We start from the raw sequence: 17500 nt of genomic DNA, 5'->3' as shown, positions 1-17500 counted from the left end.
TGATGGGAACGGCCTGACCCGGGCTTCGAGGCTCTGCCTGTCGAGCAGCGTGTTCTTTATCAGTATCCCCGGACAGCGTCTCTGCAGATTCCAACCATTCCTCCTCCTGATTCATTGTCTGCCGGACAAATGTTAATTGTTTTCATCATTGCTGTCCTGCCCTGTCCGTGCCCCCTCCACTTCTCCTTTAATGTCTCTCTGGAGTGCCTGTGTGCGTGATCGGGCTTTATCACCAGCCCTGAGTGTAATCCAGAGCTCACAGGAAATCCATTTCACTCATTAAACCCAGGATTGGTCCTGTAAATATATAAATATATATATTATTTATTTATTTAGTAAACATCCTTGTCCTTTTTTGTTAATCTATCGATCCATTGTTTGTGTTTTTAAATCAAAACAAATATGAAAAAGTTCCTGGTAATTTTCCCACTGTATAAAGGAATGTTAAAAACAACGTTGGTGAAATGTTTATCAGGGTTGTCCCAAAGTTTTAACGTATCCAAAAAATGTTAAAGGACTAAACATTTTTGTAGCTAACATTCCCCATACAGTACTGTTCAGAAAATATTCTGTTCACCTTATACCAGTTATCATTCCATATATCCTTATTTCAGGTAACAGTTTCTCTCAGGAGCTACCCATTCTGAAAATAACCCTGACGAGATAAAAGTCTTACCTAAATAAAATTATAAAAAAATAAATATTAAATAATGAGACACAAAAAATAAAACAATAATATAATACTATTAATGACACAACTCATACTACAACTACTACTACAAATAATAATAATAATAATAATAATAATAATAATAATAATGAACAAAACTCACCTTATTAATTAATCATTTGTTTTACTCAAATCTTTGACCAATATTTTTAACCTGCTGCAAAATATAATTTATTTGAAAAAAAGGAATATGGGGAGGAGTTAAAAAAATAAAAATAAAATAACATAGTAATGAAATAGTAAAAATGACAAGCTGAAACTGAACCACTCTTTCTTTGTACCGGTTCATGCTTCTTCTTTTTTTCTCATAAAGTTTACATTTCACTTTTTTCTTGCCAGAAACTGTCAAACAGTAAGCTAGAAAAACAATTTCTGAACACTGATACTGTACAACTCTCCAAAAAACATTTAAGATTCTGTCACGTCTGTCTAAACCCAGCATCAGCCGTAATTTAATGTTAGCGCTTATTTCGACATGACTGATGATTTTAGCGAAAACTGCAAGAGTCAATATTTCTCTAAGCTTTCAGTTCAGAATTAAAATCATATCAAAACACAGGCTGGTCACATCTCAAGTTCATTTAAGTACAGGATTCGATGTAGTGACCCAGCTATTGTAAATGTTGCTACTGTATTTAAAAACTTGAGTGTGATGACATTTTCTCTTTCTCTACTAGACAGGGCACAATGAGTTATCATATTTCTAGCTGTAAGCCTGCTCTCCTTTCGTTAAATTTAGGTATTTGAGTATCTGGAATTAGTTTAGGTTTTTACAGTATTTAAATTTGTGTATATATATATATATATATATATATATATATATATATATATATATATATATATATATATATATATATATATATATATATATACATATATAATAGTAATAATTAAATAACTAATAATAATTTAAGTATAGTTATAACAATTCTAGAAAATCGTATTTTGTTAAAAAAAAATTATAATAGGAAAGTTCATTTTTACTGTGTTGATGTTCACATTCGAGGGAAAGACGGATTCACCTTGGTGCCGAGAAATGGAGGTGACCTCAGTGACGCTCGTATTACAGACCATTACAGTGAATATAATGTCAGGACGTTTAATTCAATTACCAGCTCTGCTGTGTTTATTCTAAAGGAAAATCCTCTACAGCTTGTTTGACCTTTACAAGTGTTATGTGTTCTTGCACTGACACCATGCCTTTTACTGACTAAAAAAAGAATACTAATATATATATATATATATATATATATATATATATATATATATATATATATATATATATATATATATATATATATATATATAATTATTTATTTTTTTTTGGACTGAGCTTGTGGAGATTTGAGGTCGAAACTCTATATCAGAATCATTCAAGATCCATTCAAGTTCTTCTGTTTAAACCAATGTAAAAAAATATCTGCATGGAGCACGCTGTGAAATAAAGAGAAAATTTAATAGTACTACTAATAGTAACATTGTCTTTCTTTGTAAGTAAATTCTAGACAAGTTCGAGCTACTGCTAATCACATATATTACTTACATTATCCTCTTTTTTTCAAATTTTTTTTTCTTTAGAAACGTCCTGCATGGAAAAACTGCTTTCTAAAGAATGGAAAGAGAAAATGGATAGACTGAACACGAGTGAGCTCTTGGGAGAGATACAAGGTGGGTTTGTTTACTTTAAAAAGGAAACTTTATTTGTTTTTAGTAAAATAATATTGATTAGAAATCCAAAACACTATATAGGAAATATTTTTCCTCCTTGGGGATCTAATCAGAGCCTGGCCTGCACTTTTAGAGCACTTTCACACCTATGAGTCTGTGTGTGGAGTCTCAGACTGATTCTTTTGATTCGTTGACTGTATGGTTTGGTTTGGTTTCAAGCTGCACATCACTGTTTGCACAAATTAAGAGGTGTGTGTGTGTGTGTGTGTGTGTGTGTGTGTGTGTGTGTGTGTGTGTGTGTGTGTGTGTGTGTGTGTGTGTGTGTGTGTGTGTGTGTTTGGGAGGTGTGTGCATGTGTAGAGCTGAGAGAACTCAAAGAACTTTTATATTTGTTTGTGAAAAATGATAGGAAGAATTTTAACAAACATGACAATTATGTGTATGTAGAAGTTCAAAATAATATTCACCCAAGCACTGACAACGCTGACAATTATAGTACACAGTTCTGTCCTTTGGCTCTGGTATAATAATAATATTAATAATAATAATAATAATAATAATAATAATAATAATAATAATAATAATAATGCAGAAAGTGGATTTAGAAGTCACTTTTTCACTGTACTTGTTTCTCCTCGAGCTCAGACCTAAGTGTTTTCATCACCAGCTTAAAGAATTACACAAGGAAGAAGAGAAAACTGTGTATGTGACAGTGTTTATAAGAGCTTTAAGAGTGATTAATAAATGAATCTGTTACTGGTTTCCATAAGATACTTGTGACTGATGGGTTTTGAAGGATGTTTGTTAAACAGATTAGTGCAGATTACTGTGGACTAAAGTGGCTTTTCAAAGAACCTTAATATGAGAGTATTTGCTGCACAGTAAAGGAAAAATAACAACAACATGTCAAGAGTCACATGTGGACTTGACTAATAAAGTTAAAGAGAATATACAGTATACATAACTAAAGTATACATCACAGTATTATACATCAGAATTCTATATATCACAGTTCTATTTATCACATTTATATACATCACAGTTCTATTCATCAGTTATATACATCACAGTTCTATTCATCACAGTTTTAGACATCAAAATTCTATACATTGCAATTTTATACATCAGAATTCTATACATCACAGTTATATTTATCACAGTTTTATACATCAGAATTCTATACACCACAGTTCTATTCACCACAGTTTTATACATCAGAATTCTATACACCACAGTTCTATTCACCACAGGTTTATACTTCAGAATTCTATACACCACAGTTCTATTCACCACAGGTTTATACTTCAGAATTCTATACACCACAGTTCTATTCACCACAGTTTTATACATCAGAATTCTATACACCACAGTTTTATACATCAGAATCCTATACATCACAGTTTTATACATCAGAATTCTTTACATCACAGTTTTTTTTACATCAGAATTCTATACACCACAGTTCTATTATCACAGTTTTATACATCAGAATCCTATACATCACAGTTTTATACATCAGAATTCTATACATCACAGTTTTATACATCAGAATTCTATTCATCACAGCTTTATACATCACTGTTCTATACATCACAGTTCTATGCATCACAATTCTATACATCACAATTCAGTTCATCATAGCTCTATAATCACAAATTCTACTAACTAAAGGTAAGCTTCTTTTTTCTTAGATTTTTTTCCCCCATGGCTGCAGGTCTTAGCACCGACTGTTACAGGCGTGTGTTTACGCAGCAGCATCAGGCACAGTACCAGCTCTCTCTGATAACACTGCAGTATTCGCCTTTCTCTGCTCTCCTCCCTCCTTAATCGCTATCTCTCTGTCTCTCTCTCTTTCCTCCTCTTTTCTTTCACCAACACCCTGTGTTTTTTTCTATTTCATTTCATTTTACAAACACAGACATACAAACATCCTCAGGCACATATTGTTTATCATGTATTTGCCATGTCGAATTTGTCAGCGTTCCTACAATTATTTTATAAATAATTATGCCTTTATCTACTTGTAATCTATCAGTGAATTGATAGCAGTACATTAGTTAACATTGCTCTTTAAATTCTTGCACTGTTTACAATTAACATTTGTCCTTGGTGTTAATATTTTGTTTTGGATTAAATTAGATTAGATTAGATTTAATGCATGTAGTTAAAAAAATAAAGACAGAAAGGAAGAAAAAAGAAGAATAGCCATGCTAATTAGTGGTATATTCATCCCCAATAACCTTAATGAATCTCTCAAGCTGTAAATCATGTCACGGAAAAATTCATAGTGCCTCCTTTTCCCCACCGTGTTGCGCACCACCGTAGATCAAAGTGCAAGCGGGGAAAATGGCGGGTGCGGGTGATGATGGAGGGGGGAGATGATTTAGCCCTTTTGAAAGCAGATATTTTTAAATTACAGGGCATTTTTGTGTTTGATAAACGGCAAAGAAAGGACGGAAAGGGTGGAAAGGGGGAGGTGTGAGGTCACAGAGGTAAAGGCAGGTAGAAGGTGTCGGGGAGTGGGGGGGTATGTATAATAAAAAAGGATGAAAAACGTTTCGCGAAGCGTCCACTCTGAGCTCTCACACACACACACACACACACACACACACACACACACACACACACACACATACACACACACACACACACACACACACACAACGAGAACGAGAAGAAGAGGAAAAAAGAAAAGAGAAAAAAAAAAACAGACAGAGCTACTTTTCATATCACACCGGCAGCCTAAGGTTTCTAATTAGCGTGCCATTTCATATGACTGTAGACATTTCAAAGGGCTGCTTTGTGCTCCCCCGTTACAAAATGTCTCTCTCGTGCGTTTGAAGTCGACCCGATGTAAGTGCGGGCAATTAAAAAGGGAAGCTCAGGGTTGGGGAGACACACAAGGTCTGCTTAATTAAAACACAAACAAAGGCACCAAGCTGAGAAAAGAAGAGAAAAAAAAAACTCATGGACATAGACCCCACACACACACACACACACACACACACACACACACACCCACACACACATACAGAGCATTTGATTAAGATCTAAAGTGCAATGATAAATCAGATACCACGTTAATTGTCGAGTTAAAAAATCAATACAGAGGCCATGCATGCCTGTAAGTTCACATGAAAAGGGACGAGGGCCAGATAAAGGATCACACAAGGATGAAAAGCCATGACAGCCTGCTTGGCCTTGTTATTTCTCCTTCCGACTGCACGCCTTTCAGTCAGCCACCGATGGAAATGCTCGGCGTTCGGCTCATTGTTCCTCTCCGTTGTCCCATGCTTTCTCGAAATGATAGAAGTTCCCTTTTGATATTTCTCCAATTGAAAAAAGGTGACATATAAATCTCTGAAGGCGAAAAGCATAGTTGAGTTCCTTTAGTTTTTTCATTTCATCTTTTCCCGCTTATCCGTAATTCGGGTCGCGGGGGCAGCAGTCTAAGCAGATTCCCCAGACACTTCTCTGTGTCCAGGGATCGGGCTGTCAAGGCCCCCGCCTTCAACTGCTGCCCAATCCTCTCAGCACCGGTCCCTTACGGTCCCTCCTGCAGGTGGTGAGCCCACGGGAAGGCGGCCCCATTTATTTTTCTCGTAAGGGTCCCCTGGAGCATAGAGGGTTAAGGGCCTTGCTCAAGGGCCCAAGAGGTTCCTTTAGTTTCTTCCGAATTCAAAAAGCTCCTGCATTTGTACCAGAATCATAAACATCCTATATATTGATATATTGTGTTTATAAGATTGTTCCATTTCATCTGGATTGCAAATATTTAATGATTTTTATTGTCAAATTGCTATTCCCAAATCTGGTCAATTTCCACCCACTAGCTAATCCTTCTTTGTTTTATAATAAGGCCGATGCTTGTTTCCCTCAAGACACGTTATCAACTTCTCATGCTGCATCATAGGGACGATCTACCCTGTTCCACATATGTGAGCCAACAGATGCTCACGATAAGTTAATACGCTCTGATTAACAGGGGTGAGATAATATCTTTTGCCCCTTCCATAGGGGGAAACTCTTTTTTTTTTTTTTTTTTGCCACTTGGGATTCTATAAACGAATAAATAACAAATGCCTTCTGTCTGGCACTATATATTCACATCTTTTGGCCCCTGATGAACCACTTGTTGGTTCACCAGAGTGACAAAGTTGATTAGCTCATGATGTGTTTGGACTTGCTCTCCCTGTTCACACACAGACATTTTTCTGGACGCGTGTCTCACATGCTCTCTGAAGCTCAATCAGAACGAAAGCTTAACTGATCTCCATTCTTATAGTTAGATTGACAGAAAACTAGCATTGACACGCTTGCTGTGCTAATATTCACGACCACTTGAATGTGTATAGAGCTCATTCGTCTTCATTCTTTTCAGCTGTGGTCCTTCTAAAGGATCCTGTTGAAGAAGAAATAATGAGTGAGAAAGGACAACACTCTGTGAATAACGGGGCGATGTGACGGAATTGTGATGTTTATAGTTATGTGCAACATTAGCCTAAGTTGGTCCCGGTTGCAATACTTAATAGCTATTATCAATGATCATTCCCTTACCAGCTTCACTTTTTTTGATAGTTAATAAGTAAATACGACAATAAATGCAGCTTGTTATGCATGTTGGAAAATATACAGCTTTACTGTTACAAACTGCTGACATTGAAGACTCCTTCCATTAATGTTAAACATCTCCTGCGTATAAGCTGCTGATATAGAAACAATACAGTATGAGAATGAGTGCATTAATTATAAATAAACATGCTGTTTGCAGCTGCACTACTGTCAGAGCTGATATTCTAGAAAATGAATCAACAGCATTCTACCAGAACAGCTAAATCTAGCTAAAGATAAATGCATTTTAAAGCAGAAAAGATTCTCCACACATCGAGCCTCCACTTTATTCCTTCTAAATCTTTTCTGAGGGTCGGCGCACAGGGGGTTCAGATCTGGCAAGTGAAACGATTGTGGATGGCTTTTATTCCTCCTTCTCAAGCAACGTGTTTGTTTTCATCCTGAGCTTAGCTGTCAGTCAGGAGGAACGGTGAGGAGGGGAATCGAAATCTGCTGAACAAAACCACAGAGCAGGAAAGGCAAGCTGTCTGGAGCGAGGCCAAGCCACAGCGCAGCCCAAAGAGAAAGCGGGCACACGGATCACCAGCTACGTGTACACACTTCATACACATGAGTTCAGCGTGTCAGGAACAGAAGAGTGGAGAGATGGAGATGAGAAATTCGATCCATATGGCTTCAAAATGTGAACATGCTGCTGAATCAGCAGAAAACAAAATGTCTGATTGGTCAAAGACATTTTTTATGTTTGTATGATAAATATTCAAATTTAAATAGTGGGTAAATAGGTATACAAGACCTCTTTGTTGCTACTACTACAAATAATAATAATGATAATGATAATAATAATAATAATAATAATAATAATAATAATAATAATAATAATAATAATAATAATAAGAAGAAGAAGAAGAAGAAGAAAAAGAACAATGTATAACTCACCTTTAAATTTGTATTATTATTATTATGATCATTATTACATTTACATAGTGCCTTTCTAACCCTTACATTTTTTTTTTTAAATAATTAAAATAATTTGCAATTTTTTTCTATTTCACATAAAGCATCATTATCAGCTGTAAATTGTGAAGTGTAATTATAATACAAACAAAATAAGAAGTTTTTTATACTGCTAAACCATAAAACTAGGTTTGTATTCTAAAGTACATGTTTTTTCATTCTTTCCTAAAAACCTTTTTTTTTTTTTTTTTTTTTTTAAATTGGATGAAAATCTTTAAAGCATTCTCAGCAGGCTGGGAAAAGCTCACCTAAACCATTTTTACAATTAAAATGCTATTCATAACATATACATTTGTGGGAATCTGTTTCTAAAATCGAAGTGATTAGCTAACACTAGCTAGGTCACCATCCGCATCTAAGCCCACAGGATTTTTCCAGAGTGTTGTGCACAAATATCTAAATACAAATAATAAGTCAGTAATGCTTTTACTTTGTAATATATTCATTTCTATTGGTGGGAAAGTGTCAGGTGAAAAATCACACGGCCTTACTCAGGCATTGTTTCTGATCGAAAAATAACTGAGTGGGTAAAAGTGATGCAGAGGTGGAAAAAAAATCACCTCCACCCATCTCCCACTGTAAAATATTCTTCCATTCAGCTGAATCAGAAGTGCCATGCTTTGCATTTTCTCAATAGGCAAACTGTTCGGCCTTATGTACCCAAGTGAAATATGAGCTACAGTAAATTATTATTCTTTGGACCACATTTGCGAGATGAATGCCGGTCGAGCTGTGCTCCGTTGCTCTCCTAATGAATTGAGGGATTTAGCTTGTGGTGTTGGGGTTGCAGAAAGGCGCACCTTGTTTTCTGATTCGCCTCCTTCTCCGACACGGTGCTACTGAAAACCCTTACAAACAGGAGAGGAAACACACACACGCGCAGTCTGCTCTGGCCAAAGGAAAATCACCTCCATGGACACCGGACTGGCACACACATGCTTAAGCATTCTTATTAGCAAATATTTTCATTTATTAAGCATGTCCAAAGCTTCAGTGCACAGTGTCTGGCCTGCACTCTTATTTCTGTAAGGTGCTGAAACTCTATCGCTTTATAATTTGCACGTTTGAAGCGTGCCTTTGTGTGAGCCAATTACACACACAAACATTCGCTTTCAACCCACCATTCAGGACAGCATTGTTGTTGTTTTTTTTTTTTTAACTAAAAGAAGCTTATGTTTACATATTTCTATCAATGTTGTATCAGATCCTTTGTTCTGATTGGGACAGATTTTTTTTGCAAATTCCTGCAAATATATAAATACGTTGTTGATTCTACAGTAATAACTTTGATTCGATTTGTCGTAACATTTAAACAGTTTAAAAACATGTATAAGCATTTTTTAAGGGAGCATTTTCTAAGTACAAATAAATGTAATGTAACATTTAATTAAGGAGTCTCCAGTGACAGCTTTGGAACAGTCAGAGGGAAGGCTATGAAGATAACACCTCTTTGCAGCTTCTGTGTTTTTATTAAGTTTAGAAGAGGAAAAAAAAAGAAAGACTGGTATAAAAAAAAAAAAAAAACATTTATAGCTGCTGCAACTTGTTTCAAGGACAATATACTATTTTAAACATAACTATAAATGGATATAAGTGATTAAGATTCTTTAATAATTAGATTCCTAATAATTAGTTTCTAAAAGTAATTAAAAACCTTTATAGATTTTTGGAATGGTATGAGTAACCCCATGTTCTCACGTTCTCATTATTTTACAACATCAGCACCACATGAAGTGCATTATTTGCTTAAGATAGACACCCGAGGGGAAAAAAATGATCCGCTCCACACACTCACACTCAGATCCCTTGATTACAAACACCAAGGTCACAAATGTCCCCCTTCTTCAACTCCTATGCCGGCGTGAAACCTTAGACGCAAGTCGTCTAGTCTTAACACAAATCCTTTGTGACTGAAGTACTTAACTATCAGCAGAGGCAATCAGATTAAATCACATGAGTGATTCTTCCAGTCAGTGTCAAATTTTTTTTTATTTAGCAAGGCCTTGAATTGGGGCCAGGTTTCGGACTATGTCTGTGATAAAAGCAGGAAGATGTCAAGGTATCGCTCAAAGAGCTGAATTAGCGTTTTTTTGTTTTTTTTTGTATTGCTCATGCTCAAGGCCTCTCGACACTAGCCAAGTTTGAGCACCAGAATCATGATCTTGAGTATGGATTTGTCTCATCAGCTTGGTTTCAGGATAAATCCTAAATTACTTTTTTTCAGGTTATAGTGTTAGTTTGATTACCGTCAGGAAATAATAACGCACCATGAAGGGCACCTCGTTTTTAAGCGCTACTTAGTCAAGTTTTAGAAAACTGAACACATGTGGGCTCATTCCACACATACTGCATATGCACCTCTCCCATGTCCAAAGCTCACAAATGCATAATAAACAAGGACATTCACACGTTTACCCAAATCATGCTAGCTATCACAGAACCATATTTGCATTGGCAAGCTCAGTTAATTGCGCTTAAGTGCTTGAGGCTACACTGTCTTCTTTGTCGCTAGTTCAACAAGACATTCGCCCTCTGTCAAGCTCCGCAAGGCTGTTACCTTTCATGCTGCATTTAAGCGTAGCTCTGAAATGTTTTTTTTTTTTCTGAATTGATGGCTTGTGCAGGCCATATGCTGACATGTGGTAGCACGTCCATGCTCAAGCTTGTTAATGAAGTTTTATTGGCAGGATTAGCAAGGTTTTATATCATCGCGTAGGGGCTGCCAGCCAGGTAAAACAGCTGTCGCTCGTATTGTTTCAATTCAGGGGGAAAGGAAAGCACTTTTAAGGCCATATCACTCCAAACAGCATGAGTATATGTGTGTGTGTGTGTGTGTGTGTGTGTGTGTGTGTGTGTGTGTGTCAGAGTTCCCATTTTTTTTTTTTATCTGGGCAAATATTTATTTTGTTTGTTTGTTTAGAATTAGTTGTAATATTCCCAACATAAGCATTAAAAATACATTTAAAGCACCCAATGAAGATGATAATTGCATAGAGTCAATCCACATGTATGCTCTAAATCAGCCTTCAAGCTCATTCACCTTGACCTGCACAGCAGACGTTGCTCAAAACAGATTAAAAACGTCTGCACTTGTGGATGTGGTGGAGTTCAATGTAAGATATAATGCTGATCTATGGCTTGCTCATCAGGGATAAATGTACCCCATTCACCTTAACTCTTAAAATTCTGTAAAGCTGCTTTGAGACAATGTCTGTTGTGAAAAGCGCTATAGAAATAAACTTGTCTTGACTTGACTTGATGCAAGGAGTCTCAAGTGACTTTGAAACAGTCAGACTTAAAGTTGTAACTTATTTTTTTATGCTTCTGACATTTTCAGGAAAGACGAGTTCACGTTTTGTTATTTCTTGGTATGCTCGTGAACGTGAGCTCGTTAAAAGTGTTACAGGGCCAGTGTATTTTGAGTTGCGTTACGTCCTTTTCTCATGTGGAACAACCCGAGTGCTGAGCCTCCATCCACTTTAGGCATGTCAGCTATGTGCAGCGTACGTCCGAACTCGGCCCCCCCGGCACAATCGCTGCTTTTTCCAGGCCTCCTAATTTACTTAGGATGGACTTGCAGCATATGTGAAACATCCACAATGACTAACTGACAGAGAGACAAAGAAATTCCAGTGCTGGGACATTTTTTGGGGGAAAACAAAAGTTATTCACATTTGGTCATAATGGCTCAGCTGTCCTTACCAAAGACCAGAAAAAGAATAAGGAGCCTTGTCATTCGTTTTTACATCTATTTTTTCACTCTTTTCTCTTTTTCTTTTCTTCTGTGTGTATGTGTGTGTGTGTGTGCTCAATGCTTTTTATCCTTCTCATTCATTTTGGAGCGTTCAAAGTTACAAGCTGCCTTCTCTTTCCCCACTGCAGGACTTGGAACTCAAATTAGGGCTCGCTTGATTAGAAAAGGAAAAGAGAGGGGGAGGCTTGGGCTAAGAGAATAGCTGTTGGACAGAACAAATCAAACCCCTACAAAGTGTCTTTTATCCTTTCGGTCCTCTTTTTGCCGGACCCCCTTCTTGTTCAGTTGTTTACTGGGGTCTCTGTTGCTTTGATTCTCTGTCCATCATTCATTGTGTAGACGTGTCTTCTGGACTGGGTTTGAAAAAAAAAAAGAAGGGCGGGGTTTCACAAACTAGGTAACTGTGCCCCGGATATTCTCACAGGACTTTGTAATCTATACGTTCAGCTCAGGTATCTGTCTAGGCTTCTCACTCTGTAGCTCTCATCCCTCTTGGGCATTGGTATGTTTTTACTCAACTGCCCCTTTAACCTGTCACAAACCATTACTCGAGTCTTAGAAACATGCCGTCTTTAAAAGCAAGGAGGCTTCCTGACCAGTCTGTCTCCTTCCAGGAAAGATGATGAGAGGAGACACCTTTACAAGAGAGTCTAGACCCACTGCTGTTAAAGCGCTGCACAATACGGATGGCTGGCCTCTTTGTCAGGAGATGCAGTCTCTGTCCGCCGCATGCTGCCCTCTGCAATAAAACATGCGCTGGCATTTAAAAGTGATCCATAATGTGCAGCAGGAAGAAAAGAAACTTAGGCGCAGGGAAACAAAAACATATGGTGGGCCATATGCTTAATTATTAAAGGGCAGAGATGTAAACAGTGGAATTTAGCCAGGATATGTAATGCTCCTGGGTTTTTTTTTCTGTTCCATTTGTACATCTTGACACAATAGTTGCTTAGATATCACCCTTGAGCTTTCAGGAATACGTCCCCAAAGCCGGGCCTTTTAGACTTTTGAGAAAGAAGGACAAGATGAGAGCAGAATGGGTAGACAGTAGAAAGGCAGACAGTTGCTATTATAGTGGTGTAGGAGCAGAGGGAAGAGGAGGGGCACAGCCTCAGTCCTGTACAATTGAGAAGAGACTGAGAAACAATGTGAGCTCTGTTGGTATGCTTCTAGTGTTTGGGCAAAGCAGAATTCCCCAACACAAGGCCCCTCAACCAAAACCTTTTGAGTCCATCTTTTTCTTTCTCTCACTCTCTCTCTCTATCTATCATTTTCTCTCTTTTCCGCTATTAAGTTCTTAACATGTCCTTTAAAAATTGAACACCTGTAACCCAGTGTGGTCACGTGTGGGAGGTGGTAGCTCAGTGGTTAAGACATTGGGTTTTGGCTCAGAAAGTCACAGGTTCAAATCCTTCTGCTGCCATTGCTGGTTGTGGAGTTGTAAGTAACTCTGGATAAGGGTAAGGGTGTCTGCCAAATGCCATAAACATGCACAGAGGCCTCACATCAGTCAGCACCATTAACACAACCGATACTTGTTTAGAGCCCAAGAATTCAACTCGAAAATGAAAAGCAGCAACAAAAGAAAATGAGACAATCACTGTGCAAGTGCACCTGCTGCCTGAATTAGGATTTTTTAAAACTTATTGCATTGGCCAAAGTGCTGTACATTAAATAAAATATGTACATGAAAAAGCCTGTCAAGCATTTCACACAGAAAATGCATCAAAAGTGGCAGAATATTACTTCTTGACCCGGAAATGGCAACATATACAGGCAGGTGTACAATGAAAATGACCATGGTGTTTCTAATGGTGTCTAATGTGTAGAAGGCAAATCCATGACATTTAATCATGACCTTGAAACAGCCAACAGATTTCATAAGGTAGACCTCAAGGTGATAGCAGTTCAACAATATAAAGAGACCATTAAGCACTTTGCAAAAGAATAAGAGCACTTAACTGAACTCTTAATATGATAAAGTGAACTGGGAGGCAATGATGTGAAGCGGGGAGTGGTTTAATGTGTTTGTGCTACATATTACTCATGTGATTGCATGAAAAACATAGCACAGACAGGTACAACATGTTCTCCATGTTGGATGTTTCAGAGAGCATGTGAGAAACCAGTGGGCCAAGAATTAGATGATAAACATCAGCGATTTTATATGATATTTCAAATGATAGTTGCGGAAGGTGTGTGGTTACAAATTGGCATTTTATTGTGGGTAATAATAAAAGAAGTTCAAAATAGAGATGTGTTTCCAAATAAAGCCTGAAAGCCCTAATGGCAGAAACTGAGCAGGAGCTGTGTGATGTGAACAGATCTTTAGTTCCAATTCTCCATTCTCATCCAGACTCCTCCTCTGAAAGCTTCCCGATGAAGAATAGTATAGGGTAATGCTCTTTGACTTCTTCTTGTCTACGTGTGGACACGACCGACAAAGCATGTATGTATGTGTATGTGTTAAGCATGCAGTAACCTTCCCAAACAGCGGCACGCTGCTAAATGCAGCCCTTCATGGCTCGAGCCAAAGGTTAATAAAATCGGTGTCCGAATGTATAAATTTTACAGATAAGCCATTCACGACAAGTGCACCGAGCTGAATAAGAAGTTGATTCAGGGCCATCGAAAAAACCACACGCCACAGCTATGAATGGACGCTTTTTAGGGGGCTTTCTCCTTTTTTTTCGAGCGAGGATAAATGGAGAATTGCCGCTTTTTTCTCTCTCTCTCTCTCTCTCTCTCTCTCTCTCTCTCTCTCTCTCTCTCTCTCTCTCTCCATTGCAGTGCTGGCTCGAATGCACACCTTTGAATGGGGGGCTGGAGGTTGACAGGCCCTATTAAGACAAATGGCCTTCCTCATCGGAGAGATAAAATAAATCAGGTGTTTAGTCAAATTAAAATAGTTGAACTAGAGCGAGGCCCAAGGAAGCCCACAGGGAAAAACCTCAACACAGATGTGAACCATGAAATACAGGAAGACACCCAGGAAAGAATTTAAGGAGCAAGCTGTACTGTACTATGCCGTAAACCCCCTTCCTCCTCCTCCTCCTCCTCCTCCTCCTCCTCCGCTTACTCTTCTAACTCGTCCTTCAGCATTTTTCTCAGTCTCAGTTGTATCATTCTTAAATGTGCAGAAGCAGCAGCATGTCACCCTTGAAGAGGGGGGGAAAAAAGAGCAAGTAGGACAGGGAAAGCTCGCTAGTAGAAAGTGAGTTACTGTCCGGCCTCTCACGAGCAATTACGCTCCATGTGTAAGTCAATGAATGGATCACTTAGCATTGATTAGATAGAGGTGCAGCAGGACTGCTTTGGTTTTCTCGCACACAAATAAAGACGGACTTGTTGAAGACGTTCCCCCCAAACACACACATGCTTTCAAATACACATAGACTTGACTTTTTCTGTGATTGTAATGATGCCCAATAATGAGACTGTGTTTGATGTCGGTGTCTAAAAGAGAAATAATGAGACAATGCTGAGGTGACAGTGACCCTGTTAGGGAGAAACTCAGGAAAAGTGTTTGTGTTTGAAGCTTGCTTAATGAGAATGGAGAGCATTCGTTAAATTGGCCTTGTGGATCATTCACGCAAACTCCAACACATACACATACACACACTCACATACGCTTGCGTAGCATTGTCTGCGACTAATCAGCCGCCTTCACTCATTTTACGATATCATTCCTCTTTTAACAGGAGCTATTGTAGCTTTTGCTCAAATATCATCAAGTAGCAAAAACTTTAATGAGCCTGTCCTAACATCTAGGCTCACCTCTAGGCTGTTACCCCTTAAATATTCCTTTAGCATTCTTGCTTCTCCATAGATTATCATTCAAAATGAGCAGAAATGGCAAGCAAAATCACAGTCTTAGATTGATTCCTTTTTTATAGTTGTGTAGATTTTTTTCGAAGTGCATCAGAAAGCAGCAGATTTTTATAAAGACGTATGTTCACAACATCAGCTGTTCAGCATTGTTAGCCATCATTTTTTTAACTGACAAATATAATCAGTGGTTTAGATTACTTTCCTAGGAAGTCTAGTTAAGTACTCGCCAAGACTCTACATCCAAACCAGACTGAAAAAAAGGGGGCCAATATTAATGTTTCTCTTCAATGATACGTTGATCTCACAAAGCTTAGAATTCTTCTTAAAGAACAACAGTTCTTTACATTTATATGATAATTTACGACACATTAAATAATAACCAATGTGATAAGCAGCAAATAATGCAATTATGTTAAAACAGGAGGTCAAATCTGGCTAGACAGGCCAGATGTTTTGTTATATCATCACAAATCCTGAAAGGTGTAGATATGAAAAGGGCAGGGAAACCATTTTTGATTTCTGGACAGCAGTTTGCGTTAAGTGAAGAATACATTAGCCGGATTGGTTGAAATTTAAGTAAATTGGGGGGAAAAGTATTCTTTGGTCTGGGGAGAAGGTGTAATACCTTTTAGTGAATAAATCAAAAGGGCATTGAGCCTCACACACACACACACACACACACACACACCAATAACTCATAAGCATGTAACTTAAATGGGTAAGTGGGTTCTTAAAAAATAAAAAAGTCTCATAAATGTACCTATTGTTTTGAAAAAAAAACAAACAACAACATTTGATCTGTGGTGTGAAAGGAAGTGAAATTAAATGTCTAAAAGAGCCCCACAATCAGCCTTGCGTGCAAACTGGAATACTTCTGCTGAACATCGGCATCACTAATCTCCATCTATTTTATATTTATTCATCTAAGCATCGCGAATGAAGGCTGCCAATTTGACTACAAATTCATATCTTCTGGTTTCACACTACCACGAGAGTCCTAGCGTGCATTTCAGTCTGTGCGTATAGATATGTTGTATATGATTGTACTGAAAAGTGACTGCTACTGTTTTGTTTCTGGGTCCAGGTACTCCAGAAAGTCTGGCTGAGAAAGAGAGGCAGCTTTCGACTATGATCACGCAGCTGATCAGCTTGAGAGAGCAGTTACTGGCTGCCCACGATGAACAGAAGAAACTGGCTGCCTCGCAGATGGAGAAGCAGCGGCAGCAAATGGAGCTGGCTCGACAGCAGCAAGAACAAGTGAGGCTCTTTTTCTGTCTCTCTTACTTTTTCCTTTCTCTCTTTTTGTTTCTCATTTTCTGCTCTGTTCATCCTGGACTAGACCTCGACTCATCTCTGGCTTGAACTAAGTTTCATCCTTTATAAACATTATTTGTTGCGCAGCACTAATTTATCGTAAAAGGTCCTCGTTCAGTCGGTGGGTCAATTCAGAAATATCCAGAATAAAAATTTAATAAGTTTTTTCTTCAAAGAAAAGTACAAAATTGAATTAAGTATATCATTTTTTGAACTTATACAACCGTGTACATGGCCTTTGCCTCAGATTTCACTCAGCATATGAGTAAGAATAAGCAAATTACTTCTGGCTTCTAATTGATAGAATTTATAGTATATTTAAAAAAAACCCAAAAGCTCTAAGACATCCCTATTAGATCAATCTCAGCATGAAATCAGAGGCACAAATCAGGCAAATGAGGCATATTAAAGAAATCAGCAGATTAACACAGCTCATGAACTGCTTTAATGACAGAGGCAGCGTCAAGGGAAAGGAACCGTACCCAACTCTTAAATTCTTCTTTTTCATAATAATTAGCACACAGAAATCCTATTCAATACATTACGTAAATTAATAGGCACATTTCGATGTCAAATCGTTTGCCTGCGCTTTGGATAGATATATAGCCTCATCT

At 37.8% G+C, this 17500-nt stretch overlaps 1 protein-coding gene across 19 annotated transcripts in view; it reads left to right on the top strand.

Annotated features, from left to right (window-relative positions):
- Window positions 1-17500, top strand: part of sox6 (SRY-box transcription factor 6) — a 152278-nt gene that overhangs the window by 71607 nt on the left and 63171 nt on the right. For all 19 annotated transcript variants that reach the window (XM_083558476.1, XM_083558474.1, XM_083558472.1 and 16 more), the window contains 2 exons: window positions 2309-2398; window positions 16657-16829. In XM_083558476.1, coding sequence (XP_083414602.1) covers window positions 2309-2398; window positions 16657-16829 — 263 coding nt within the window. The remainder of the gene's footprint in view (window positions 1-2308; window positions 2399-16656; window positions 16830-17500) is intronic.

Source organism: Silurus aristotelis, assembly GCF_946808225.1.
Source record: "Silurus aristotelis genome assembly, chromosome: 13".
NCBI lineage: Eukaryota > Metazoa > Chordata > Actinopteri > Siluriformes > Siluridae > Silurus > Silurus aristotelis.
This window is presented reverse-complemented; position numbering and strand designations above follow the sequence as displayed.